General features: G+C 49.3%; 1 protein-coding gene across 1 annotated transcript; it reads left to right on the top strand.

Annotated features, from left to right (window-relative positions):
- The first annotated feature begins 8315 nt into the window (after positions 1-8315).
- Positions 8316-8807, top strand: LOC138265120 (octapeptide-repeat protein T2-like). The gene has a single exon (XM_069212661.1). It carries the CDS (start codon positions 8316-8318, stop codon positions 8805-8807), a length of 492 nt encoding a protein of 163 aa, XP_069068762.1.
- The last annotated feature ends 18740 nt before the right edge of the window (positions 8808-27547 follow it).

Genomic DNA, 27547 nt, shown 5'->3' with positions numbered 1-27547 from the left:
CATCTGTGTTGTGTGTAAACACTCCCTGAAACACACATTGAAAGCCACCCACATGCAGTGTCAGGTGTCAAAGGAGCACATAATTACCAGGCCATTAAAAGGCATGCAAGGTGCCTTCCTTGGCCTGGTAAATATAGGCTGACACATTGCTTCGCTGGAGTGTCACATAAACACTGTAATGCTCTGGTGGGGCAGTGTGCTATTAGTGTCAAAGAGATGTGGCCCATTGTTAACCATGTATTATGAAATGATACAGTGCAGCACAGAAACCCAGCATGCTGCGCTGCATCATTTTGAATGTACATGGATGTGTAGTTGTCACCAAAATACAATGCATCCCTGTAGTACCATTGGTGACGGGTCACAAAATGCTGGCCAACACCAAAACAGGCACACAATGGGCATGGTGCAGGGGTGCCTCTGTTGCAAGTCTTATTGCACATGTTCAGGAAGTGACACATCCTGCAACATCAACAATCAGGAATGCTGTCTGCCAATTTCAATGCCTGTTGCTGATGGCAACACACATTGAAAGTTGCAAAACAGAGGACCACAACAACGTTAGTAATTTGTAGCACCACAACAATGAAACCCCTGAGGCAGCCTAGCAACCTGATGCATTCACACATCAACAAGTTTGGGAATGTGTCAGGTCCCTATGCCAACCCACGTGAGTTGTAAGAGTAAGGCAAGGGGATAGCTGTCCACGTGCATCCTCCATGTCATCTCTTATTTTATGTACTGTGCGATGCACCTATCATAGTAGGATGCACCCACTTTTTGTGTATGTGTCCATACAAAGAGATGTTATTTCATGCACAACTACACTCAGCCCAACAATGCAGGCATCCATGCGGCATGGGTGCAAAAGTGCCTGCATTGCAGGGTTGATTGTTTATGTGCAGAAAGAGACACCTTCCTGCACATAAACAATCATTAATGGCATTTGTCTCTGCAGCACACATAGAAAGAGGAAATAACAAGGAGAAATAATGTTATTTTTCCCTGTTGCGCCACTTTAACACCACCTCTGAGGTGGCATGGGAATCTGATGCATTCCCAGACTTGCAAATCTGGGAATGAATCAGATTCCATTGGATTCCATAGGTGCTATGTGGTAACACCCACAGTGACACCTATGGAACGCCCCTTTCACGCAGTGTTATGGGCAAAAGGGGTCCATCTTTACAAGGCCATGAAAAGCCACACAAGGTCCTGGAAATTAGTAAAATTACTATAAAGTGTAAGTTTAGCTTTGGCAGTGAGACCCACAGAGTCTTTCATCCTTCCATGATCAACAGCATTAGCTCCTTAAGAAATAAAAAACAGAGTGATAACTCAATGCGGAATGAGTTTTATGCAAACAGGAAACAAAGCGCCCATTTCAGTTGTTATAATGGGGAACGGAGCAGGTACAGACTATACACTGAAGTAAATCTGAACAATCAACATAAGACAGAAATTAAAAACAGAGTAGATTTCATCAAAAATATGAATGGCTGTCTTTTTTGGTATTAATCTTTGCCAGCAGACAACACGAATGATGACTTGCATCCCACTAACATAAACTCAGGGTGGCCCACCTTCTTGGATTCTTGGAACTTAGGGCATATTTACAAGCCCCGAGCACTACTGGAAAAATCACTTTTTGTGATGCTCCTGTGGTGCTGTGTCCTGAGCCATATTTACTGGGTGGAGTCAAGCCGCTTTTTGTGGCTTAACGGCACCTTGTAAATATGGGCTAGCTGACGCTGTCTTCTGTGGTAGAGGGGCATGCAACGGGTGCGGCTATGGGCGTTCCCACGCAACACTGAGTGCTTTTCGACACTGACCCAGGTTTACAAGGAAATATAAATCTGAGGCAGCGCCAAAAACTAACGCCATTGCAGGGGTGGCGTAAGCATGGCACAATGAGTAGGAATACTTTTATTTCTCCTTGTTTTTGTTTTTTCTATGTGTACTCCATTCTGCAGCACACATAGAAAGGGCAAAAGGCCTTTAATGATTGTCTATGTGCAGGAAGGTGTCACATAGGAGTAACAAATCACCATTATCCTGCTGTAAAACCCTAAAAATACTCATGCTACCCGAAAACCCATACCTGCCCTTAACCGAAAAAAATCACTTGCCACCCAAAAACCCATACCCACCAAAACCCTACAAATCCCTTTCCACCCAAGCACCCATAACCCATCCTAAATCCTAAAAATACCCTCCCACTCCAAAACCCATACCCACCCTAAACACTAAAAATACCGTCCCCACACAAACCTCATACCCACCCTAAACTCAAAAAATCCCTTACCATCAAAACACCCATACCCACCCTAAATCTCCCCTTCCCACCCAAAAACCTTCCCATCCTTAAACCCAAAAAATACCCTTGCCTTATATTTGGATAGTAGGATGTCATAGTGTGTCATAGAGTAGAGTGCAGTAAACTGTGGTGGAATGGCATAAAGGGAGTGGCATAGAGTGTTGTATAGTGTAGTAGAGTGTTGTGCAGTAGCATAGAATAGTGTGTCGTATAGTGACATAAGCTAGAGTAGACTGTTGTACAGTGGAGTGCTATACAGTGTACTATGGTGTGGAAGAGAGGACTGGCGTAGAGTCGAGTCATACAGTGGAGTGGTGTTGGGTGGAATAGCTTAGAGGGAAGTGGTGTACATTAGAGTGACATAAAGTGGAATAGTGTAGAATGTAGCGGCACACACGAGAATGGCATAAAGTGAAATGGCTTAGAGTGGAGTGGCGTACAGAGGACTAACGTTTAGTACAGTGGGGTAGATTCAATTGGAATAGAGTGGTGTACAGTGGAGTGGCATGTCATAGAGTAGAGTGAAATGTTGTAGAGCGGAGTGGCATAGACTGGAGTGACAGAGTGGAGTAGTGTGCTGTGGAGTAGAGTGGAGTTGTGTAAAGTGAAATAGAATACTACAGCATATACACTATACACAACTTCCTCTATGCCACTCTACCAGAACTTGCTCCATTTTACTCCATAACACGTTTCTGAAGTTTTGCGGTGGTTCCTGCGTATAGGGTGTGTGACGGGCTAGAACCTGCGCGCCCGAACATGGCTATCACTTGTGCTGACTCTGCCACGGCTGACCCGAATCTTCCTGGTCCTGCTGCCGGTGATTGGTCGGTCGTTCCGCAGCGGCGGGACGCCAGTCAGTCAAAGGAACCTGTGTCAGCACTTTCGGTGTTCAGAGACGGGAAGGAGAGAGACGAGGAGCAGAGCTCGACTGTGAACCAGCAGCGGAGGTACCCTCTGGGTATCGGAAGAGTCACTGAGAGGCGATACCAAGACGGCCCTGTTCCAGGCGACCGGGAGGACACACTGCAGCATCCCGCCACGCTCCAGGAGAAGCGTGGCCATTCAGGTGCGTGGGACTACGTCCCTGAGAAACTGTAAATAAGAGAGAGAACGGAGTGGAGTGACCAGAGGGCACAGGGATACGGGGAGTGGGAATATACAAACACTGAGGAAACTGAAAGGCACAAGCACTGGGAAAATAGGAAGGGGAAAGAGGGAAAACAAATGAGGAGGAGGGAGAAACACGAGAACTTACCAACAGGCACCGTAGACTACTGTTACCTTTAAATGAGTCAGCCGAAACCCAAGCACAGAAACGGCTGGATACTAGAGGAAAACAGAAAGATAGAAAGATTAGGAATCAGAATAGTACGGAAACCACAGACACGTATGGGCTAAACTGAACAAGAAGAGTAACTTAACAGTGTCAGGAACAGAAATCATAGCAACATTGTATAAGAAACAAGATAACATTAAAAGATCACTTACAGCTCTTATTCTTTTCTCTCCACATGCGCTTCCCGGGGAAAGACCTGTGAACCAGAGAGAGAGAGACGAGTGAAGGAACAGAACCTCAAGCACACCCCACCAATTAAAGCCCAATTTTCACAAAGACTGAAAACCAACCTACCTGTATTCCACCATATACCATATCATCAATAAAAATCCTTCATTTTTATCCAATAACACAGTCTGGAGTGGTTCCTCCATCCCCACACGGTGACAGGGTGTTTCCGTAGTCCAGGTGGCTTGTGACGAGGGCGTGGGTCACAGTTTTTCTGGTGTCGGCGGGGATCCAGCAGAAGATCTTTCGGAGCATGCGGAGTGTGATGGAAGCAAGAAGACGAGACGGCGTTGACTTGCTTGGTCATGGTGAGAAGGGGGTCCAGGGTGAATCTGAGGCTGCGTGCGTGGTCTGAAGGGGTCGGTGTGGTGCCCAGGGCCGTGGGCCACCAGCAGTCGTCCCAGGTGGACGGGGAGTTCCCGAGGATGAGGACTTCCGTCTTGTCTGAGTTCAGCTTCAGGCGGCTGAGCTTCATCCATTCTGCGACGTCTTTCATTCCATCATGCAGGTTGGCTTTGACGGTGGCTGGGTCTTTGGTGAGGGAGAGTATCAGCTGGGTGTCGTCGGCTTAGGAGATGATGTTGATGTTGTGTTTGCGAGCGATGTCGGCGAGGGGGCTCATGTAGACATTGAAGAGCGTGGGGCTGAGCGAGGAGCCTTGTGGGACGCCGCAGATGATCTTGGTGGGTTCCGAGCGGAAGGGCGGGAGGTAGACTCTTTGGGATCGGTCTGAGAGAAAAGAGACGATCCAGTCCAGGGCCTGTCCTTGGATACCGGTGGAGCGGAGGCAATTTATTAGGGTGCGGTGGCAGACGGTGTCGAAGGCAGCCGAGAGGTCGAGGAGGATGAGGGCAGCTGTTTCTCCGTTGTCCAGTAGGGTTCGGATGTCATCGGTGACTGCAATGAGGGCGGTTTCCGTGCTGTGGTTGGCCCGAAAGCCGGACTGAGAGGGGTCAAGCAAGTTGTTGTTTTCGAGGAAGTTGGTCAATTGCTTGTTGACGGCCTTCTCGATGACTTTGGCCGGGAAGGGGAGGAGCGAGATGGGGCGGAAGTTCTTCAGGTCGTTGGGGTCCGCCGTAGGTTTCTTCAGGAGAGCGTTGACTTCCGCGTGTTTCCAGCTCTCGGGGAAGGTGGCAGATGCCAACGAGCTGTTGATGATGCTCTGGAGATAGGGGGCGATGCTGGCGTCGGCTTTGTTGAAGATGTAATGTGGGCATGGGTCCGAGGGGGCGCCGGAGTGGATGGAGTTCCTGGTAGTTCTGGTCTCTTCGGCGCTGATGGGAGTCCAGGCGTTGAGGGTGATGGTTGGGGTTGTGAGTTCCGTGGTGGTCGGCGGGATCTGTGTTCCGAAGCTGTTGTGAAGGTCAGTGATCTTTCGATGGAAGAAGGTAGCGAGGGAGTTGCAGAGTTCTTGTTAGGGCGTGATGGAGTTGGAGCTGGTGTTGGGATTGGAGAGCTCTTTGACGATGTTGAAGAGTTCTTTGCTGTTGTGGGTGTTCTTGTCCAGTCTCTCTTTGAAGGCTGCTCTTTTGGTGGAGCAGATCAGCAGGTGCTGTTCGAGGGTGGCGATTTTGAGGGCTGACATATTATCTGCGGTGTGTTCTTTGCGCCAGGTTTTTTCGAGGGTACAGCAAGTTTTCTTGGATTCTTTGAGGGCGTCTGAGAACCATGGAGGTTTCCTGATGTTGGTCTGTCTTGAGAGGCGTCTGAGGGGGGCGAGGTTGTCAGCGCAGTTGGAGATCCACTCTGTGAGGTTGAGGGCTGCGTTGTTGGCGTCGGAGGTGGTGGCAGGTTGGTTATGGTTGAGAGTGGAGAGTAGCTCTTCTGTGGAGATTTTGTTCCAGGGTCTGCGGGTGATGGGTTGTGTGCGGAGGTGGTGGGTCTTGCGTCTGAAGGAGAAGTGGACACATCCGTGGTCGGTCCAGTGTATCTCGGAGGAGTGGCTGAAGGATACGTGGTTGCTGGCGGAGAAGATGGGGTCAAGCGTGGGTCCAGCGGTGTGGGTGGGGGTGTTCACCAGTTGCTTGAGACCGAGGTTGGCGAGGTTGTCTAGCAGGGTTATGGTGTTGGGGTCGTTGTTCTTCTCCAGGTGGAAGTTCAAGTCTCCGAGGAGGATGTAGTCTGGCGAGGCTAGGGCGTGCAGGGAGATGAAGTCTGTGATGGCTTCGCTGAATAGGGCGCGTGGTCCCGGGGGCCTGTAGACGAGAGATCCTCTGAGTGTTGTCCTGGGGTCGGTGTGGATCTGGAAGTGCATGTGTTCGGCGGCGAGGAGGATGTCTTCGGTGGAGGTAGTGACGTTGATGGAGCTTTTGTAGATGATGGCGATTCCTCCTCCGATTTGGTTGGTGCGGTCTTTCCTGGCGATCTTGTTGCCGTCGGGGATGGCTAGGGCGATGTCGGGGGCCGATGAGGTGTTCATCCAGGTCTCAGTGATGAAGGCGAAGTCTGGTGCGGTAGAGTCCAGGAGTTCAATGGCGTGCTTGTGGACAGAGCGTGCGTTGATGAGGATGCACTTGGGAGGCCGAAAAAGAGAAAAAGTGGGAAGAAAGGGGAAATTAACAGAAGAAGGGCAAAGATGACAGGAAAAATCCAAAAGTAGAAAGAGTCAGAGTGGTAAAGAAAGCGCAGTGGAAAAAGAGGGGCGAGATACACAGGAGTATAAAGGCGCAGTGGCAGAGTGTAGAAGGGGAAATTCAGGAGGGGAGAGCCAGGGAGAGAGGAGAAAGGACGAGTAACTGGACAAAGAGAGAGCACAGAGGAGAGGAGAGAAACTGGAAACTGGACAAAGAGGGAGCACAGAGGAGAGGAGAAAGGGTGAGGAACTGGCAAAAGAGAGAGCACAGAGGAGAGGAGAAAGGACGAGGAACTGGACAAAAGAGAGCACAGAGGAGAGGAGAAAAGGCGAGGAGAGGAGAAAAGACGAGCTGGACAAAGAGAGAGCACAGAGGAGAGGAGAGAAACGGGAAACTGGACAAAGAGAGAGCACAGAGGAGAGGAGAAAGGGCGAGGAACTGGCCAAAGAGAGAGCACAGAGGAGAGGAGAAAGGATGAGGAACTGGACAAAAGAGAGAGCACAGAGGAGAGGAGAAAAGGCGAGGAGAGGAGAAAAGACGAGCTGGACAAAGAGAGAGCACAGAGGAGAGGAGAAAAACAGGAAACTGGACAAGGGAGAGCCAAGAGGAGAGGAGAAGAGACGAGGAGCTGGACAAGAGAGTGCCAAGAGGAGAAGAGAAGAGCGAGGAGCTGGACAGGAGAGCACGCAAAGGAGCACTTACGGTCTGCTGGAGGTGGCAGGGGCCTGGGCAGGTGGAGCTGCAGCGGCGGGGGAAGCAACCTACCCTAGGGTCAAGGGTCGCTCTCTCTGCCGCGCAGCGGCCGCCATAAGAGGGAGGAGGGGTCAGCTGGGGGAGGGAGGTGGGAGTGAGGGCCACGAATGGGAGCAGGGGGTGCCGCCCGCACGGGTGGCAGCAGCGGGAAAGCAGAGAGCGGGAGGGGGGAGGCCGAAAAAGACAAAAAGTGGGAAGAAAGGGGAAATTCACAGAAGAAGGGCGAAGATGACAGGAAAAATCCAAAAGTAGAAAGAGTCAGAGTGGTAAAGAAAGCGCAGTGGAAAAAGAGGGGCGAGATACACAGGAGTATAAAGGCGCAGTGGCAGAGTGTAGAAGGGGAAATTCAGGAGGGGAGAGCCAGGGAGAGAGGAGAAAGGACGAGTAACTGGACAAAGAGAGTGCACAGAGGAGAGGAGAGAAACTGGAAACTGGACAATGAGGGAGCACATTGGAGAGGAGAAAGGGCGAGGAACTGGCGAAAGAGAGAGCACAGAGGAGAGGAGAAAGGACGAGGAACTGGACAAAAGAGAGAGCACAGAGGAGAGGAGAAAAGGCGAGGAGAGGAGAAAAGACGAGCTGGACAAAGAGAGAGCACAGAGGAGAGGAGAGAAACGGGAAACTGGACAAAGAGAGAGCACAGAGGAGAGGAGAAAGGGCGAGGAACTGGACAAGAGAGTGCCAAGAGGAGAAGAGAAGAGCGAGGAGCTGGACAGGAGAGCACGCAAAGGAGCACTTACGGTCTGCTGGAGGTGGCAGGGGCCTGGGCAGGTGGAGCTGCAGCGGCGGGGGAAGCAACCTACCCTAGGGTCAAGGGTCGCTCTCTCTGCCGCACAGCGGGCGCCATAAGAGGGAGGAGGGGTCAGCTGGGGGAGGGAGGCGGGAGTGAGGGCCACGAATGGGAGCAGGGGGGGCCGCCCGCACGGATGGCAGCAGCGGGAAAGCAGAGAGCGGGAGGGGGGAGGCCGAAAAAGACAAAAAGTGGGAAGAAAGGGGAAATTCACAGAAGAAGGGCGAAGATGGCAGGAAAAATCCAAAAGTAGAAAGAGTCAGAGGGGTAAAGAAAGCACAGTGGAAAAAGAGGGGCTAGATACACAGAAGTATAATGCAGCAGTGGCAGAGTGTAGAAGGGGAAATTCAGGAGGGGAGAGCCAGGGGGAGAGGAGAAAGGACGATTAACTGGACAAAGAGAGAGCACAGAGGAGAGGAGAGAAACTGGAAACTGGGAAAGAGAGAGCACAGAGGAGAGGAGAAAGGGCGAGGAACTGGCCAAAGAGAGAGCACAGAGGAGAGGAGAAAGGATGAGGAACTGGACAAAAGAGAGAGCACAGAGGAGAGGAGAAAAGGCGAGGAGAGGAGAAAACACGAGCTGGACAAAGAGAGAGCACAGAGGAGTGGAGAAAAACGGGAAACTGGACAAGGTAGAGCCAAGAGGAGAGGAGAAGAGACAAGGAGCTGGACAAGAGAGTGCCAAGAGGAGAGGAGAAGAGCGAGGAGCTGGACAGGAGAGCGCGCAAAGGAGGACTTACGGTCTGCTGGAGGTGGCAGGGGCCTGGGCAGGTGGAGCTGCAGCGGTGGGGGAAGCAACCTACCCTAGGGTCAAGGGTCGCTCTCACTGCCGCGCAGCGGCCGCCATAAGAGGGAGGAGGGGTCAGCTGGGGGCGGGAGGCGGGAGTGAGGGCCACGAATGGGAGCAGGTGGGGCGGGCCACACGGGTGGCAGCAGCGGGAAAGCAGAGAGCGGGAGGCGGGAGGCCGAAAAAGAGAAAAAGTGGGAAGAAAGGGGAAATTCACAGAAGAAGGGCGAAGATGGCAGGAAAAATCCAAAAGTAGAAAGAGTCAGAGGGGTAAAGAAAGCACAGTGGAAAAAGAGGGGCGAGATACACAGGAGTATAAAGGCGCAGTGGCAGAGTGTAGAAGGGGAAATTCAGGAGGGGAGAGCCAGGGAGAGAGGAGAAAGGACGAGTAACTGGACAAAGAGAGAGCACAGAGGAGAGGAGAGAAACTGGAAACTGGACAAAGAGGGAGCACAGAGGAGAGGAGAAAGGGCGAGGAACTGGTGAAAGAGAAAGCACAGAGGAGAGGAGAAAGGACGAGGAACTGGACAAAAGAGAGAGCACAGAGGAGAGGAGAAAAGGCGAGGAGAGGAGAAAAGACGAGCTGGACAAAGAGAGAGCACAGAGGAGAGGAGAAAAACGGGAAACTGGACAAGGGAGAGCCAAGAGGAGAGGAGAAGAGCGAGGAGCTGGACAGGAGAGCGCACAAAGGAGCACTTACGGTCTGCTGGAGGTGGCAGGGGCCTGGACAGGTGGAGCTGCAGCGGCAGGAGAAGCGACCTACCCTAGGTCAGTTGACTCTACAACACTCTATGCCACTCCACTGTATCACACTCTACCACACTCTACTCTATTCTGCCTCACTCAGCTCTACAACACAGTAATCCATTTTATGCCCCTCCACTCTACTCCGCTCTTTGACAGTTTACCACATAACCATAACACCACATATCACTCCACTGTCTTACATGCCACTCATCCCTATAATACTTTGCTCCACTCTATACTATGCATAGCACTGTACTATTCAAGACACCACTCCACTCCACTTTAGTGCAAGCTACACAATGCTACTCCGTGCAACTCCACTGTAGAACAGTTTACCCACTGTTAGAACTGACAGCCTTAGGGTGGTCACCCCTAACTTTTTGCCTGCCTCCCTCCACTTTTCTGATACTGTTGTTGCTGCTTTTTAGACTCTGCACACTTTACCACGGCTAACCAGTGTTAAAGTGCATATGCTCTCTCCCTTTAAACATGGTAACATTGGAGCATACCAAATTGGAATATTTAATTTACTTATAAGTCCCTAGTACTGTGCACTGTATGTGCCCAGGGCCTGGCGATTAAATGCTACTATTGGGCGTGCAGCACTGGTTGTGCCACCCACTTAAGTAGCCCCTTAACCTTGTCTCAGGCCTGCCATTGCAAGGCCTGTGTGTGCAGTTTCACTGCCACTTCAACTTGGCATTTAAAAGTACTTGCCATGCCTAAAACTCCCTTTTTTCTACATATAAGTCACCCCTAAGGTGTGCCCTAGGTAACCCCTAGGGCAGGGTGCTGTGTGGGTAAAAGGCAGGACATGTACCTGTGTAGTTTACATGTCCTGGTAGTGTAAAACTCCTAAATTCGTTTTACACTACTGTGAGGACTGCTCCCTTCATAGGCTAACATTGGGGCTGCCCTCATGCATTGTTGGAGTGGTAGCTGCTGATCTGAAAGGAGTAGGAAGGTCATATTTAGTATGGCCAGAATGGTTATACAAAATCCTGCTTACTGGTGAAGTTGGATTTAATATTACTATTTTAGAAATATTACTTTTAGAAAGTGAGCATTTCTCTGCACTTAAATCTTTCTGTGCCTTACAATCCACGTCTGGCTGGGTATAGTTGACAGCTCCTTGTGCATCCACTCAGACACACCCAAAACACATGATACTCAGCCTCACTTGCATACATCTGCATTTTGAATGGGTCTTCCTGGGCTGGGAGGATGGAGGGCCTGCCCTCACCCAAAGGACTGCCATACCCCCTACTGGGTCCCTGGCAGACAGGATTGAACTGAAAGGGGACCTGGTGCACTTCTAAGCCACTCTTTGAAGTCTCCCCCACTTCAAAGGCACATTTGGGTATTTAAACAGGGCCTCTGCCCCTTCTAACTCAGACACTTCCTGGAGAAGAAACTTGTAACCAGAACCTGAATCCTGCCAAGAAGAACTGCCTGGCTGCCCGAAGGATTCGCCTGACTGCTTTCTGTGAAGGACTGCTGCCTTGCTGTTGTCCTGCTGCCTTGCTGCTCCCTGGCTGTGGTGAAGAAGTGCTCTCCAAGGGCTTGGATAGAGCTTGCCTCCTGTTCCCTGAAGTCTCAGGACCAAAAAGACTTCTCTCTTGCAACTGGACTCCTTGTGCGGTGAAAATTCGACGCACAGCTTGCTAAGACCAAAGCACAGCCGAACCAGAACGACGCAACTCGCCTTCGCACAGAAAAGATCGATGCGGCGCCTGCGTTGCGACCGGAACTACAATGCACGGGCCATCGGATCGACGCACAGCCGACCTGGGACGATGCAGCCCGACTTCCAGAGGGGAAATTGATGCAGCGTCTGCTGTGCGGGAGAAATTTCCCCACAACGCCCACCGGAACGACGCAGATCTTGTCACAAGCCCAGGATTCCACGCACAGACACCGGGGTGCCTGAAAACCCTGCAACCCGAAGAGGATCCACGACAGAGCGCCGGAAATCGACACACAGCCGTCCCTGCGTGGAAATTAAACGTCGCATCGACCGTGTGCGGCCTGAGAAATCGACGCACACACCTTTGTTTCCATGCTTCTCCTCCTCTGCAGCCGTACTCCACAAACTTGTAACCAGAACCTGCATCCTGCCAAGAAGAACTGCCTGGCTGCCCAAAGGACTCACCTGACTGCTTTCTGTGAAGGACTGCTGCCTTGCTGTTGTCCTGCTGCCTTGCTGCTCCCTGGCTGTGGTGAAGAAGTGCACTCCAAGGGTTTGGATAGAGCTTGCCTCCTGTTCCCTGAAGTCTCAGGACGAAAAAGACTTCTCTCTTGCAACTGGACCCCTTGTGCGGCCCTACTCCACAAACTTGTAACCAGAACCTGCATCCTGGAGATTTTTCACATGAACCAGGTACTTTGTGCTTGAAAGAGACTTTGTTGCTTTTAAAAGACTTAAGACACTTTGGGGGTCATTCCAACCCCGGCGAGCACCGCCAACAGGCTGGCGGTGCCCCGCAGGGCATTCTGACCGCGGCGGTTTGGCCGCGGTCAGACAAGGAAAACTGGCGGTCTCCCGTCGGTTTTCCGCCGCCATGGGGGATTCCGACCCCCTCACCGCCATCCTGTTCCTGGCGGCTCCGACCGCCAGGAACAGGATGGCGGTGAGGGGTGTCGTGGGGCCCCTGGGGGCCCCTGCAGTGCCCATGCCAATGGCATGGGCACTGCAGGGGCCCCCGTAAGAGGGCCCCACTTTATATTTCAGTGTCTGCTTTGCAGACACTGAAATACGCGACAGGTGCCCGCCGGGCTCAGAATGAGCCCCTTTATATCACTTTTCAGTGATATCTCTACATTTACTTATTGCATCTTTGACCGACCTGATACTCTAATGTACAGTGCTCCCCTCTACAAAATTCTACCCTACTCCATAAAAATGCACTCTACAACACTCTACTACACTTGATGTCACTGTATGACACTCTACTATACTATATGCCCCTACACTCCACCGTAAAACACTCTACTACACTCTATGCCTCTGACCAACACTCTACTCAACTCTATTCCACTCTATGACACTCTAGTTAACTCTAAGACACATTACACAACCACCTCTATGACACTCCACCCCACTTTACTCCACTGTTCTCTATAGCATACTACTCCACTGTGCGCCACTATTCAACTGTCTGCCACTCCACCCTACGCAACTTTGTTATACACTCTATACCACTACATTCTACCACTCTCTATGACACCGCTTCCCTTCCAATGCACTAGTTATACCATTGCATATTAAATGCCTTATAGCATGTGAAATTAAAGCATTTATAACAACAGTTATTCCATCTGAAATTACATTTGTGAGAACATACTGCACAGTAGAGTGGTAAGTTATTGTTAATGTAATGTGGTGAGTGAGGTGATAAGACTGCATACAAAGGTGCGTGACCTGTAGTAAATGGAAAGTGGTGCTTAAATTGGAAATTTAAGTTAAAACTATACGTTTAGAATTTCTAATGTTTGTATAGTTTAAATTGGGTTTTTATAGAACGATTAAATAGTTTCCATTACTATAACTTATCCACTTATCCTTAACCAATGATTTTTTTTATTTGAATATATATTGCACCCTGGCCATGCACTGCTAATTACCCCAGATATTACATCACTCATGACATCATTGATAATATTACTGTAACATCTGCGGTGAACTTATTGATGAGAAACCTGTGAATGACTAGGGTGCGAGTTATAGTTACCTCAGGGCATGAGTTATAGTTACTTAAAATAACTCTAACTATAAAAGATGAATTTCTATGGTTTTCTGCATGTATAATCTGAACCTAACTATAACGTCCCGTTAACCTTTGTTTATTTTTCAGTGAATTTCTAGGGTTTTTTAACATTAAGTAAAATACCTATCACAATGCACAGATGGGGGTGGAGTTGGACACAAGGTCTGGCCTGGCATTGTGCTGCCCCGACCCAAGCTTGCTGCTTCTGCCCTCCCCCTCCTTGCCATCCATTGTCCAAGTCCATGCCTCTTCTCCATAATTACAGCCATTAGTGGCTGTTGTTCTGTCACACCCCTGAACAGTTATGTTGCTGGCCCATCCACCTTCTCTCTACCCTCTGTTGTCCAATTCCATGCACCAGCCCCCTCCCTACTGTCCTGCATGGTGTGATATGCTGTCACTGCCCTTCATTTAGCTTTATGTCCTTGTCCACTCCTCCTGCTCTCCGTTGCCCACTTCTATGCCCCATCATTGCCCTCCTGCTGAACCTATGTGCTTAGCTTGCTGCACATACCCTCCTTCTCCCTGCCCTGTGCTTACCCATGCTCTCTCCTTTAACTCACCATGTTCCATGGAACTGCCACTGCCCCTCCTATTTACTCTTAGTGTTTTGTTGAGCTGCCACTGCCCCTCTCACCTGCCAATCATGGTCAGATGTCTGCTGCCTGTCATTGCAACCTCAGCCCGGTCTGCCCGATTTTCATGCCCCCATCCCCTCTGTCCTCTCCTGCATGGTGCATATTGCTGCCACTCTCTTCTTACATTCCGTCATCCATGCTCTATTGCACTAAAACTGCTCCTCCCCCGCCTCCCCTGGGTGATTTGTTGTGAGGCCCCTTCCCCTGCCCTCTCTTGTCTGTGTCCAGCCCTACCCTTCCCTTATGTCCTCCATGGTCCTTTGTGCATGCCCCTGCCCCCTCCCTCTTGCTCACCATGGCTGTTTTGCTGACACTAACCCTTCTGCATGCCATGCATGGCCTTCTATGCTGTCACAGCCCCTCCCACCTGTGCTGTGTAGTCAGATTGCTGCTCTTAGACCCCTGCCACCTTCCCTGTTTTCTGTGTTTATGTCATTATACTCTTACATGTTGCCCTCCATGGTGTGTTGTGATTCCAGTGCCCATCCTGCCTGCACAACATGGTCAGTTTCTTGCTGCAGCCCTGTCCCCTTGCCCCCTGCCCTCTGTTTTTCATGTGCAGGCCCCTATTCCCTCCTTCATTCTTTGTTAGGCCTGTTGTCGTGCCCCTGCCCTCTTCCTCCTGCCCTTCATAGTCTGTTATGTTGCAACTGTCCCTACTGTCTGTCTGGTATGGTCAGTTTTCTGCCCTTGCCTCTTTTCTCTCTTCTCTTTGTTCTCCATGTGCATTGCCCTGTGCCCTCCCTATTGCTTTCCATAGTCCATTGTGCTGCACTGCAGTCCCACTTGTCCTGTGTTGTGTATTGTTCTGCTGCAATCCCGCCATGCCTGCCTTGTAAAGTCAGTTTGGTGCCCCTACCCATCGCCCTCCTGCTCTCTAAGTCCATGTCCCTACCCCATTCCTCCTCACGTCAGTGATCTAATGTACCATACTTGCCAACATTTCAAACTTGGTAAGAGGTAGATTAAAAAAAAAAACTGGGGAGTTGATTTTCCTCATTGAATTACATTGAAAAAGAAGAGATTTTAGGCAGGAGACAGATAAAATTAAGCCCTTTTGGGCTTAAAAACATCAGGATTCTCCTGCCTGAATCAGGTCCGTTGGCATGTAGGGTTGTACTGTTACTGTCTTTCCCTTCTGCCCTCAATGGCCTATTATTTGGACACAGCCTCTCTTGCCTACCCTACATGGTTAGTTTATTTCCTTTGCCCCCTTCCCCTGCCCTCCATGGTCCATTGTAGTGTCACTGCCCCTCCCTCTTGCCCACCATGATCAATTTGTTGCCTCTGCACCCTCCTCCCTGCTCTCAATTATCTGACTCTATGCCCCTGACATCTGCCTCCCCACAGTATTCTAATGAACCACTAGATTGCTAAAATTCTATATTTATTACAAAATTGTAATCAAAACTGCAGTACCTAAAATACCAAAAGCAATTCTTTTAAAAATTCAAAATATGAGAGGGTATATATATATATATATATATATATATATATATATATATATGTGTGTGTATATATATATATATATATATATATATATATATATATGTACGTCACTGGGTCAAAAAAATAGATTGAGATTTTATAAATAAAACAAGGCCAAAATGACAAAAATCAAATATGTAGATCCTGAGATATGCAGTTTTAAAGATTTAGGTGAAAATAGTGCATAGAAGCGCAAAGAGATAACTTTGGCTCTCTGGTCGCGCTGGACCGGGAAAAAGTCACAAGTTCAGGCTGACCACAAAGGAATATGGGCTGGCTACAGGGACCCACTTGGGCCCTCTGAACACAGTACTTTAAATCCTGGTGCATGGTCTTCTCTGTGTTGGTGTGCGAGGCTTTGTGACATCTGCCTTTGGTTCAGAGAAGCTGTGCAGTGAGGCTTTGCAGTGCTCAGCTTCACTTGGCATTGATTCTGGGGAGCTGTGCAGTGAGGCTTTGTGGGGCTTAGAGTCGCTTTGCACCAATCCTGGGGAGCTGTGCTGTGAGGCCTGGCAGATGCTGGTGTTGCTTTGAGTTGTTCTGATGGGCTGGCAGCTGCACGCAAGGCGTTGTGTCACCCAGCATTGAATCCGGTAAGGCTGTCAGCTGCGCAGCAAGGTTTTGCGATGCTCTGAGTTGCTTTGTGGCAGTTTTGATGAACACCACAGAAGGTAAAGCACATTAGGCCCATTTCCAAGCAGGGCAGGATCACAGTTTGTAGACTTAAGATGCAGATAGTTCAAGTATTTGATGTCCCTAATACTTGGGAACAGAAGGCAAGCTAATAAGCCCTTGGAGACCACTTGTGGTGAGTAGGCAGTCTTTCTAGCAGAGTTGGGGGGCAGCAGCGCAACAAGCAGAAAAGCCAGTTGAGTCCTTTGAAGGGGGAGACTTCAAAGAGTGGTTTTGAAGTGTTACAGTTCCCTTTCAGCCCTGTCCTGTCTGCCAGGAGATCTGTGGGTGTTATCATTCATTTGTGTGGGGTCAATCAAAAGCCTTTTAAGTTTAAGCGAGAACCCATTCGCCCTTCCTGCCCACGAAGACCCATTAGTATGCAGACGAAAGCAGATGCAGCTGAGTGTCCTGTGTTTATGGCTGTCTGGATGGAATGCACAAGGGGACCTGTCACCCAGCACAGAGCATATGTGGATTGGAGACAGGCAGTAAGGCACAGAGAGCAGTAAGAGCAGAGATATGTCAACATTCTAAAGTAGCATTTCTAAAATAGTTATGTTAAATCTAACTTTACCAGTAAGCAGGATTTCTCACTACCATTTCAACCATACCAAACATGACAATGCCACTCCTTTCAGATTGGAAATTAGCACTTAACAGTATATAAAGGAATTCCCATTGCTAGCCTGTGAGAGGAGCAGACTTCACAATAGTGAAAAAAGACTTTTGGGGGATTTCACTAGCAGGACATGTAAAAATTACAAGTTTCATGTACTGCCTTTTAGATACATTGTACCTGGTCCTGTGGATCACATAGAGCCATATGAAATATGAAATAGAAGGGACGTTTTGGGCTTGGCAAAGGATTTTAAATGCAACATTAAGGTGGCAGTAAAACTGCACACACAGGCCTTGCAATGGCAGGCCTGAAACATGATTAAGGGGCTACTTATGTGGGTGGCACAATCAGTGATGCAGGCCCACTAGTAGCATTTCATTTACAGGCCCAGGGCACATATAGTGCACTTTACTAGGGGCTTACAGGTAAATTAATTAAGCCAATTTGGTAGGAGCCAATGTTACTATACTTAGGGGAGAGAGCACTTGTTAGATGTGGTAAATCAATTAATCAATCCAGGTATTTGTAAAGCGTACTACTCATGAGGGTCTCAAGGCACTGAGGGGGGGTGCTACTGCTCGAACAGCCATGTCTTGAGATGTCTCCTGAAGGAAAGGAGGTCCTTGGTCTGATGCAGGTGGGTGGGAAGAGTGTTCCACGTCTTGGGGGATCTGCCACCGGTGGTTGTTCTACGGATGGGTGGGGCGATGGTGAGGGCAAGGTCGGCGGAGTGAAGCTGTCGGGTAGGGGTGTAGAAGGAGAGCCGTCTGTTGAGGTATTCTGGTCCGGTGTTCTGCAGTGCCTTGTGAGCGTGGGTGAGGAGTTTGCAGGTGATTCTCTTGTTCACAGGGAGCCAATGCAGGTCTCTCAGGAGGGCTGTGATGTGGCAGTGGCAGAAGTAAAGTAAAGTAAAGTGTGCAGAGACCTAAATACAGCAAAAAACAAGATCAGAAAAATGGAGGAAGGTAGGCAAAAAGTTGGGGGAAGAACACCCTAAGGCTCTCAGCTCTAACATGAGCCTCCCTCCAGCTGAAAGTGGGGCGAGCTACCAAACCCCTTTGGAGCTCTCTTCAATAAGGCAGGAGAATCTGGAGAGACCATTAACATTGGTGTGGTCAGTTCCAGGGCAATGTTCCACTGTAAAGTCCATTTCCTGTAGGGAGATGGACCACCTCAAGAGGTTAGGATTTTCAATCCTCATTTTCATCTGAGGGGCCTGTGGTGTGTCTGAAACTGGAACTGAGTCCCAAAAAGGTATGGTCTTAGCTTCTTCAGTGCCCGGAGCACAGCAACTATTTCTCTTTTAATGGCACTCTGCCTCCATTCCTGTGGAAGTAACTTCCTGCTAATGAAGGCTACCTGTTAGTCTAGGCGCTCCTTTCTCTGACGTGCCTGTCTGCATGATGAATTCCTTGGAGAAATCAGGGGTCCTGAGCACAGATGCAGTGCATTGGCTTTCTTGAGAGAATCAAAGGGTTTCTGACAAGCCTCAGTCCAGATAACCAATCTGGGCTGCTTCTTAGAAATCAGCTCAGTTAATGGGGCAACAATGAAGATGTAGACCTTAGCAAATCTTCTGTAGTAGACATTGAGGTCTGGGAAGGCTCTCATGGTTTGGGTTTTAGATAGCTGCCATGCCATGATGATTTCAATCTTGGCCTGGGGTGGCTGCACCTTGCCATAACCTACCAGGTGTTCCAAATACACCACAAAACACTGCCCATTCTGGCACTTTCTGGCCTTGCTTGGCAGGCCTGCGTGCTGCAGGTCCTGTAGCACCTCTTGAAGGTGATGCAAGTGTTCCCTTCCAGCAGGCACTGTGGACAGCAATATCTTCTAAATAGGCAGCGCAGAAAGACTCCTTTCCAGGCAGCACCCTGTTGACCAACCTTTGGAAGGTAGCAGGGGCATTCTTCAAGCCAACGAACATCACCCAGAATTGCCATTGGCCCTCATGTTAAATCAAAAATACTGAGGAATTTTGAAGCGTTTAGCCTGTCAATGAGATCATCAGCTCTGGGGATAGAGTGTGTGTCAGTCATGGTGACGAAATTGAGGCCTCTGTAGTCCATGCAGAGCCAAAATGAAAATGTGGGTGGGGGACAATGATGCAGGAGGAATATTCACACTAGAGTCTGTCACCACTAGGGACTGGTTATCTGTAGAGGCCTCCGAAGATGATAGGAGTCACTCGTGGCCTCTGTGCCAGTCCCCTCACCCTCTGTGGCACTGGGTCCCTCAGTGTTGGTGGTGTCTGCACCAGGACCACAGTGCCCACCTTCTTTCTTTCCGACGTGGCCGCTGTTACCTTCGCCTTGCCCAGATGATGCTGTAAAGACATGCAGAACAGTTTGAGAGTATCTGTGTAAATAGATTTGAACATGAATGTTGCTCACAAAACATTTGCCAAGTGTAGGAGGCTAGCCCTGTGTGAAGTGTGCAAAACTAGGCACACTGTGCAGGGGATCCAGGCAACCACATGTTGGTTTACAGAGGTAACAACTAGACGACCGAATGCTCTAATTATTATGGTAGCTTGTTCCCGCATTTAGGCTAATCTTGGAGAAGTGCAAAGCATTTGTTGTACTCACATGTCACACACCTAAAAAAATAACTCGAGACCAATTTACAAAAATACTTCAGATTTTTATACAATTTTTAAAACCAAGATCAGCAAAATTAGATAAGTGCTTTTTAAGTTGTGAATGTTTTAAGTTTTAATAAAGTTAGTCTTTTTGTGTGTAATTACGCACCACAGGAATCAATTGAGAAATACTTTGAAACTTCACAATAAATCAGGCAATGCATTTTGCAGGCATGTCAAGGTCATTCATGGGTACCCTGGCCCAGCTGGAGAAATTCAGGTGATTCCCAGTTCTGGCGGGAGCAGCTGCAGAAACTCAACGGAGCTGGTGCCAGCCCAATGCGGGGGACCACTTGGAAAAGCACTGCACAGGTGGGCTTAAAGGTAAGTCCGGTGGATCCCCTTGGAGTCTCGAGGTTGCAGGGGTGAAGGTTACTTAGGGCACAGCTGCATCTTTGGTGCAGGGCACAGGGTGGCCAGTGCAGAGCGAATCAGTGAGTCAAGAGCTGTGCGCAAAGGTGCCCTTGAAAGCAAGAGGTAGCTACCTTGGAGGGTCACTTGCAGGTCAGCAGGGGCACCCTGGTGGGAGGTCCATGTGGTTCCTGAAGTACCTCGACTAGGGCTTCCTTCTTTTCCTTATTCAGTCTGGAGTAGGCTGTCCTGCTTGTGTCTGACGTAAGGTGAACAGTATCAAGGGCTATTGCAAGGTCTGGCCACTGGAGGGCACAGTGCCACCAAACTTGGCACACTGGCATGGTTTGTCCTTACAGTCTGACAGGAAAAGCGTGATCCAGTTACAGCATTTGTTTCCTTGGTCAGCAGCTGGTCAGTGAAGTGGCCTTCACTCAGTCTTTGATTCCTTGTGGTTGCAGAGTGATGCCTTCACTCTAGAAGGAGATCTCTGGTGATTCTTGAATTTTTTAATGGGTGCTTACAGAATCTACCCAACATCCAAGCAACCCCTCAGCCCTGAGTCCTAGTTGCAGGACGCAGAGTTTGGCACCTTTGTAGATGCAGCAGGACTTCAGTTCTTCTTCGTTTCTAGCCTTCTTTTGTCCATGGAATCTGATTTCTGGTCCCAGGGATGCACAATAAATACTGTATTTATAGGATGTTTTAGGGGGTACCTGGTAGTGACCAATGGGCCATGTACCTTGGGGTAGCTACACCTACTAAGTGACCACTTCCTTTGGGCAGAGGTTACTTCCTTACACCTGATTGGCTATTTTCCTTCCATCCAAGATGGAGGAAAATGGAATGGAGAGTTCACCTTGCATGTAACACTATAAGGGTTGTGCAAGCTGGGGATGACCACTCCTCCTTCCCTTTGTCTCTTTTCCCACTGTTGCTCCCACCAAAAGTGGGGGTTTGCATCAGGGGCAGCCAACTGCTGCTAGCAACAGGACTGGGGTCAAGTGTTGAGGGTAGTGTTGAACCTGGCATCCTTGGTGTTGTCTCCCCTGTCTTTTTGCCTTTACTTACTATGTTTGGAGTGTGTGCTGGACTATGTTTTTGCTGTTTTGGTACTCTGGGAACCTTACCACTGATAACCAGTGATAAAGTACAAGTGTTCCCTGTGTAAATTGTATGTGTAATTGGCTTTTCTATGATTGGCATATTTGATTTACTGGTAAGTCCCTAGTAAAGTGTACTAGAGGTGCCCAGGGCTTGTAAATCAAATGCTGCTATTGGGCCTGCAGCACTGATTGTGCCACCCACATGAGTAGCCCTGTAAACATGACTCAGACGTTCCACTGAAGTGTCTGTGTGTGCAGTTTTAAACTGCCAATTCGACTTTGAGATTTAGAGTTTGGGGTCCCTGAACTCTCAATTTAAAAATACATCTTGTGGTAAGATTGTTTTTTAGATTGTCTATTTGAAAATGCCACCTTATAAAGTGGGCATTTTCTTGCTTAAACCATTCAGGCCTATACTTATACTTTTTTAGCGCCGCATTTGCGTCGTTTTTTGACGCAAAATCGGCGCAAACTTTCAAAATGCAATTGTATTTTGAAAGTTTGCGCCGATTTTGCGTCAAAAAACGACGCAAATGCGGCGATAAAAAAGTATAAATATGGGAATCAGTGTCCCAGCCTGCTTGTGCATTCCCTGTCTGGGTCAGAATGACAATTGGGTTGTATTTGAATCTCCACTAGACAGTGACACAAAGGATGCTGGGGTGTACCCTCCATATTCTGATTGGCCATCTATCTGGGCTAGGCTTGAGAGAGGAGAGGTCACTTACAGCTGAAAGGGCTGTGTGTGCCCTCACACAAAGCAGTCCCCAAACCACTGGTGTGTGTCCGGAGCGAGGCCTGGGAAAGGCAGTATCTTGTAAACAACAAAGACTTTTCTTTCAAGTTGGGCAACTTTAAAGGCAGAAAGGGGTATAAGTATTGGACCCTAAACCCCAGATTTCAGATCACTGCAAGAATTCAAGAGGAAGCTCTGCAATGAAAAGCTGAAGAGCTAAAAGATAATTACTGCCCCTGTCTGTGACTGTGCTTTGTTGGGATACCCTGCAGTTCCTTCTTCTGCCTGAGAAAGGGGACAAAGACTGGACTTTGTGGTATATTCATGCTTGAGAGGTATCTTCAAAGACTTGGACTTAGCTTGCCCCTTGTTCTGAATTCACAGGGCCATCAAAGACTTCCTATACCAGCACCTGGACTCTCTGCTGAGACTTCTACCCTGCCAAGTGGTGCCTAATTCAGTCCCTGGGCCTTTGAAAGGAGAGGTTGGTGAAAAACCAAGAAGAACCAAGTGCACTGACTTTGGACGACTCAGGGCTGACGCAGCTGCTGTGTCCCTTGACCCCGCCTGAAACTGAAGACGTGCTCCTCGCTGGAAGTGCGATGATTCCACAGGCCTGATGCCACCACAGCCTCGTTGACATCCATGACTCCGTGAGTCCTGAAGTGCTGTGTCACTGCCCTCCATGACACCTGACTTCGCTGAACCACGTCATGACTGTCAAATATCGACCTCGCTGGAAGTGCACTGATCCAACACTTTGCACCAACGCCACCTCACCTCCACAGCTCCGCAACAAACGCTACACCAGATCCAGCGATGCCTTGAACCCCGACTCCGTGCACCGGCTTGTTTCCTCATTTACACAAGGTCCTGTACCTGGGGATCCATGTGATTCTGTGACTGGCGCCATTAGCGTCAGATTGTTAGAAACGACTCCGCCACAATGCTGTGATATCACCAAATCGAGGCACTTGTGTTTGTAAATGCTATACTGAAGTTTAATCTTTAAAAAATCATAACTTTGCTTGTGTATGTTGGATTTTTGTAATTGTGGTCTTGTTTGATTTAGGTAAATATTGGCTATTGTTCTAAACTGGTGTGGTGTCCATTTTGTAGAGTTGTCCCTGTATTACTGTGTTAGTAAAAATACTTTACACATTGCCTCTGAGATAAACCTGACTGCTTGTGCCAAGCTACCAAGGGGGTGAGCAGGAGTTATCCTAGGTGTGTATCTCCCTTACCCTGACTAGAGTTAGGGTCCCTGCTTGGACAGAGTGCAAACTGACTGCCAACCAGAGACCCCATTTCTAACAGATGGTATGCCCTTTGAAGCTCGCTAGTAGGGCAGTGCACATGCCCAAGGGAGGAAAGGCTTTGCTCTGAATCCCAGATGACAGGATCTTTTACTCCATGGACTCAGAATCTTGTCTGGTGGTGGCAGGCTGGTTTTGATCGACCAGCAATCATGTCTGGGTAGTTATCTTTTGCAGGGGGCACCACTAAGGTGACCCCTGGGTACATTTAAAAAAAATCGAATAGTGTTACCATTTTGGAATTGCCATTCTGAGTTGTTTGATACCAAATAACCCAGAGTTCAGGGTAGCCATCATGTAGCTGTGAAACTTGTGCTGACCAGTGTCCAGCACATGCATTAACATGGCTGCCCTGTTCACTTACTATGTCCCAGGTTTGGTAAAGACATAGTAGGAGCATATTGTTCATGCATCTATGCACAGAGATAGCATATAGTGCACCCTGCCTTAGGGCTGGAAGGCCTGCCAAAGGGGTGACTTACCTATAGTGTATGCACTGTATAGTGGACAGTGCAGACAGGCTGTGTGCCATGTTGAGTTCGTTTTTTAGGATTGCATCAGAACACTCAAACTGCAATGGCAGTGCTGGGTGCTTCTGGATGCATCGTCCTAGAGGGGACACAATCTGTGCTGCTGCCCTCAGGGGCCTACCCTTACTTCCTCATGCCCTGGGTACCTAAGTACCATTTACTAGAGACTTATAGTGGCAGGTAAAGGTGTTGCTTATTGTGCCAATGTATCACAACAATTGTAGGAAAAGAGATCCGGCCCAGGTAACCTGATTTGCACGGTCCCTGGGCACTAACAACTTTGAGGCTTTATCACATCCCAGGCAAACGTGGGGGCTAATCATGCCAAAAGAGGCCCTTTTCACACTACCCCCCAATTCAAAGAGAATGAGACTACTCTTCCATTAGTATGTCTTCATCATCTAAGTGGAAGAACCTAGAAAGGCCATCTGGATTAACATGGGCAGTCCCAGGTCGGTGTTCCAATTGAAAGTTCATCCCTATAGGGAAATGGACCACCTAAGCAGTTTGGGATTTTCACCCTTCATTTGTTGTAGCCATCTGAGAGGCCTCTGGTCAGTCTGAACTATGAAGTGAGAGGCAAACTGGTATAGCCTCAGCTTCTTCAGGGCCCAAACCACAACAAAGGCTTCCCTCTCTATGGCACTCAATTTTTGATCCCTAGGGAGCAGTCTTCTGCTTATAAAAGCAATAGGCTGGTCATTTCCATCATAATTTTTCTGGGCTAGGACCGCTCCAACCCCCAGTTCAGAGGCATCTGTCTTGCCAATCAAGAACTTGTAGGACTGGATCACAGCAACTAGCATTCTTCAAAGAGTCAAAGACCCTTTGACAACTCACAGTCTGGTTAACTTTTTGGCGTTTTCTTGGAGGTTATTTCTGCGAGGGGGGAACTAGGGTGCCATCATCCTTCACAAATCTCCTAAAGTATCCAGTTAGGCCAAGGAATGCTCTGACCTGATTCTAGGTTGTGGGAGTTTCCCAAGCCAGATTGGTCTGAATCTTGGGTTGGTAAGGTTGAAGTTGACCCCCACAAACTAGGTGGCCGAAGTAAGTAAATTTGCCTTGCCCTATCTGGCACTTACTGGTGTTGATAGTGAGGCCTTCCTTCTGCAGAGCCTCAAGGACCTTCCCTAGGTGGATTAGGTGATCCAGCCAGCTAGAACTATAGACAGCTATGTCATCAAGGTAAGCTGCACTAAAGAATTCCAGACCAGCAAGGACTTGGTTCACCAACCTCCCGAAGGTGGCCGGGACATCCTTTAGTCCAAAGGGCATAACAGTGAACTGATAATGCCCACTAGGAATAGAGAATGCTGACTTCTCTTTTGCTCCTGTAGTCAGGCCAATCTGCCAGTACCCTGATGTCAAATCAAAAGTACTCAGATATCTGGCTGCCCTTAGCCTGTCAATGAACTTATCAGCTCTTGGGATTAGGTGTGCATCAGTTTTATTACGGACTCTCATTTTGAGTAAGGTGACTAAAACTACTGGGCTAGACAAGGGACTCTCTGAGGGTTCAATGACACCCAAATCCAACATCTTTTTGACTTCAGACTGTATGCTGTCCCTGACATGGTCTGACTGTAAATATTGTTTTTGACAGGCAAGCTACCACCCGTGTCCACATCATGGGTACACCAATTAGTCCTTCCAGGGTTCAGGGTGAATAACTCAGCATACTTGTTGAGGACTTGCCTGCAATGAGCCTGCTGTTGCTCTGTGAGACTGTCTGTCAAGACCACTCCATCCACTGAACCATCTTGTGTGGTCGCTGGAGAAGAGATCAGGAAGGGGTTCACTCTCTTCTTCCTGTCCCTCATCTCTAACCATGAGCATGGTCACATCAGCTCTATCATGATAGGGTTTTAAGCCATTGACATGGATAATTCTCTGTGGGTTTTTGCAACTGCCTAAGTCAACCATGTAGGTGACTTCCCCTTTCTTCTCAAGAGTGGGATAGGGTCCAGACCATTTGTCTTGGAGGGCACTTGGAGCAACACGCTCCAACAAACAAACTTTCTGCCCTGGTTTGAATTCAACCATTGCAAACATGTGGTCATACCAGAGCTTTTGCAACTCTTGCCTGGCCTGAAGATTTTGGCTTGCTTTCTCTATCTACTCTGCCATCCTTGAACATAGGCCAAGTACATAGTCCTCAATGTCTTGCTTTGTTTCTTTGAGCAGCTTCTCCAAGCCTTCACTTACAAGACTTAGGCCCTCATTCTGACCTTGGCGGGCGGCGGAGGCCGCCCGCCAAAGTCCCGCCGTCAGGTTACCGTTCCGCGGTCGAAAGACCGCAGCGGTAATTCTGACTTTCCCGCTGGGCTGGCGGGCGGTCGCCTTCAGACCGCCCGCCAGCCCAGCGGGAAAGAGGCTTCCACGATGAAGCCGGCTCGGAATCGAGCCGGCGGAGTGGAAGCTGTGCGACGGGTGCAGTTGCACCCGTCGCGTATTTCACTGTCTGCGCAGCAGACAGTGAAATACATGTAGGGGCCCTCTTACGGGGGCCCCTGCAATGCCCATGCCAGTGGCATGGGCACTTCAGGGGCCCCTAGGGGCCCCGCGACCCCCCCTACTGCCATCCGGATCCCGGCGGTCAGACCGCCGGGATCTGGATGGCGGTAGGGGGGGTCGGAATCCCCTCGGCGGCGCAGCAAGCTGCGCCGCCGTGGAGGATTCAATGGGGCGGCGGTACACTGGCGGGAGCCCGCCAGTGGTGCCGGTCCGACCGCGGCTTTACCGCCGCGGTCGGAATCCCCATTGGAGCACCGCCGGCCTGTCGGCGGTGCTCCCGCGGTCCTCCGCCCTGGCGGTCTTTGACCGCCAGGGTCAGAATGACCGCCTTAGTAGTCCCCCTGACAGGGTGTCGAAACAAAAGTTCAAATGGAGAGAATACTACTCCCTTTTGTTGCACTTCCCTGTAGGCAAAAAGCAGACTTGGAAGTAAGACATCCCATCTCCCTCTGAGTTTTTCAGGGAGTCCTCCAATCACGCCTTTTAGGGTCTGGTTATTTCCCTCAGCCAACCCATTTGTTTGAGGATGGTACGGGGTAGGTCAGACCACATTCCTTCCACATTTGTTTTACATATGCAGATATGAAGTTTGAACCTCTGTCTGATACTACCACCTTAGGGAACCCTACTCTGTAAAAATACCCAGGAGGGCTTTTCCAACTGCAGGAACAGTAATGGTCCTAAGGGATAAAGCCTTGGGATATCTAGTGGCATGATCCACTACCACTAGTATGTATCTGTGTCCTGATGCTGTTTGGGGATCAAGGGGGGCAACAATGTCTACCCATATCCTATAAGGAACCCCAACCACTGGTAGCAGCATTAAGGGGGCTTTCAAGTGTCCTCCTACCTTGCCACTCGCTTGGCAGGTAGTGCAGGTCTTACAAAATTTCTTCACTTTTTGTGACATTCCTGGCCAGTAGAAGTGCTTAACCAACCTACTCCAAGTATTGATTTGGCCCAGATGACCAGCTAGGGGAATTTAATGGGCTAGAGTGAGAAGAAACTCTCTGTATGCTGAGGTACTATCATCCTGCTGGTTGCACCAGGCTTGAGGTTTCAGGCCTCAATGTTTAGGAGCACATCCTCCCAATAAACCCTATGGGTACCACTGACATTTCCGTGCTCTTCCTGTGCAGTTTGCTGCCTCAGGCCTTCAAGGGTGGGACAGGTTCTCTGCCCCTGGCACAGATCTTCCCTGGAGGGTCCCCCTGGGCCCAAGAGCACTAGGTGGTAGGGCCTAAGCTCTGCAGGCTCAGTTCCCTCCGGAGTGGGTGACTCCTCCTCCTGGGATGAGGGGTTCTGATTTTGGATCTGATTTGAAGCTGGTTTCCTAGTCTTCTTGCCCTTTCTCTTGGGAGACTTGCCCACTATTTTAGGATGAAGCTCTCCTTTTTCTCTCCGAAGTTTACTCTGTGCCCTGGTCTTGACACAGGCCCATTGTGGGATTCCAAGCATGGCTGCATGGGTCTTTAATTCTACTTCAGCCCCGGGGAATGCTCCAGGTCATTTCCAAGCAGGCAATCTACTGGGATGGATGAGTACACAACCACTTATTTTTGGCCTACTACTCCCTCCAATCAAAGGTTGCCATAGCCATGGGATGGAACTTTGCCTCATTGTCATT

Source organism: Pleurodeles waltl, chromosome 11 (assembly GCF_031143425.1).
Source record: "Pleurodeles waltl isolate 20211129_DDA chromosome 11, aPleWal1.hap1.20221129, whole genome shotgun sequence".
In the NCBI taxonomy this organism is placed as follows: domain Eukaryota; kingdom Metazoa; phylum Chordata; class Amphibia; order Caudata; family Salamandridae; genus Pleurodeles; species Pleurodeles waltl.
Note: the sequence above shows the minus strand (reverse complement) of the source record. Positions and strands in the feature narration are given on the sequence as shown.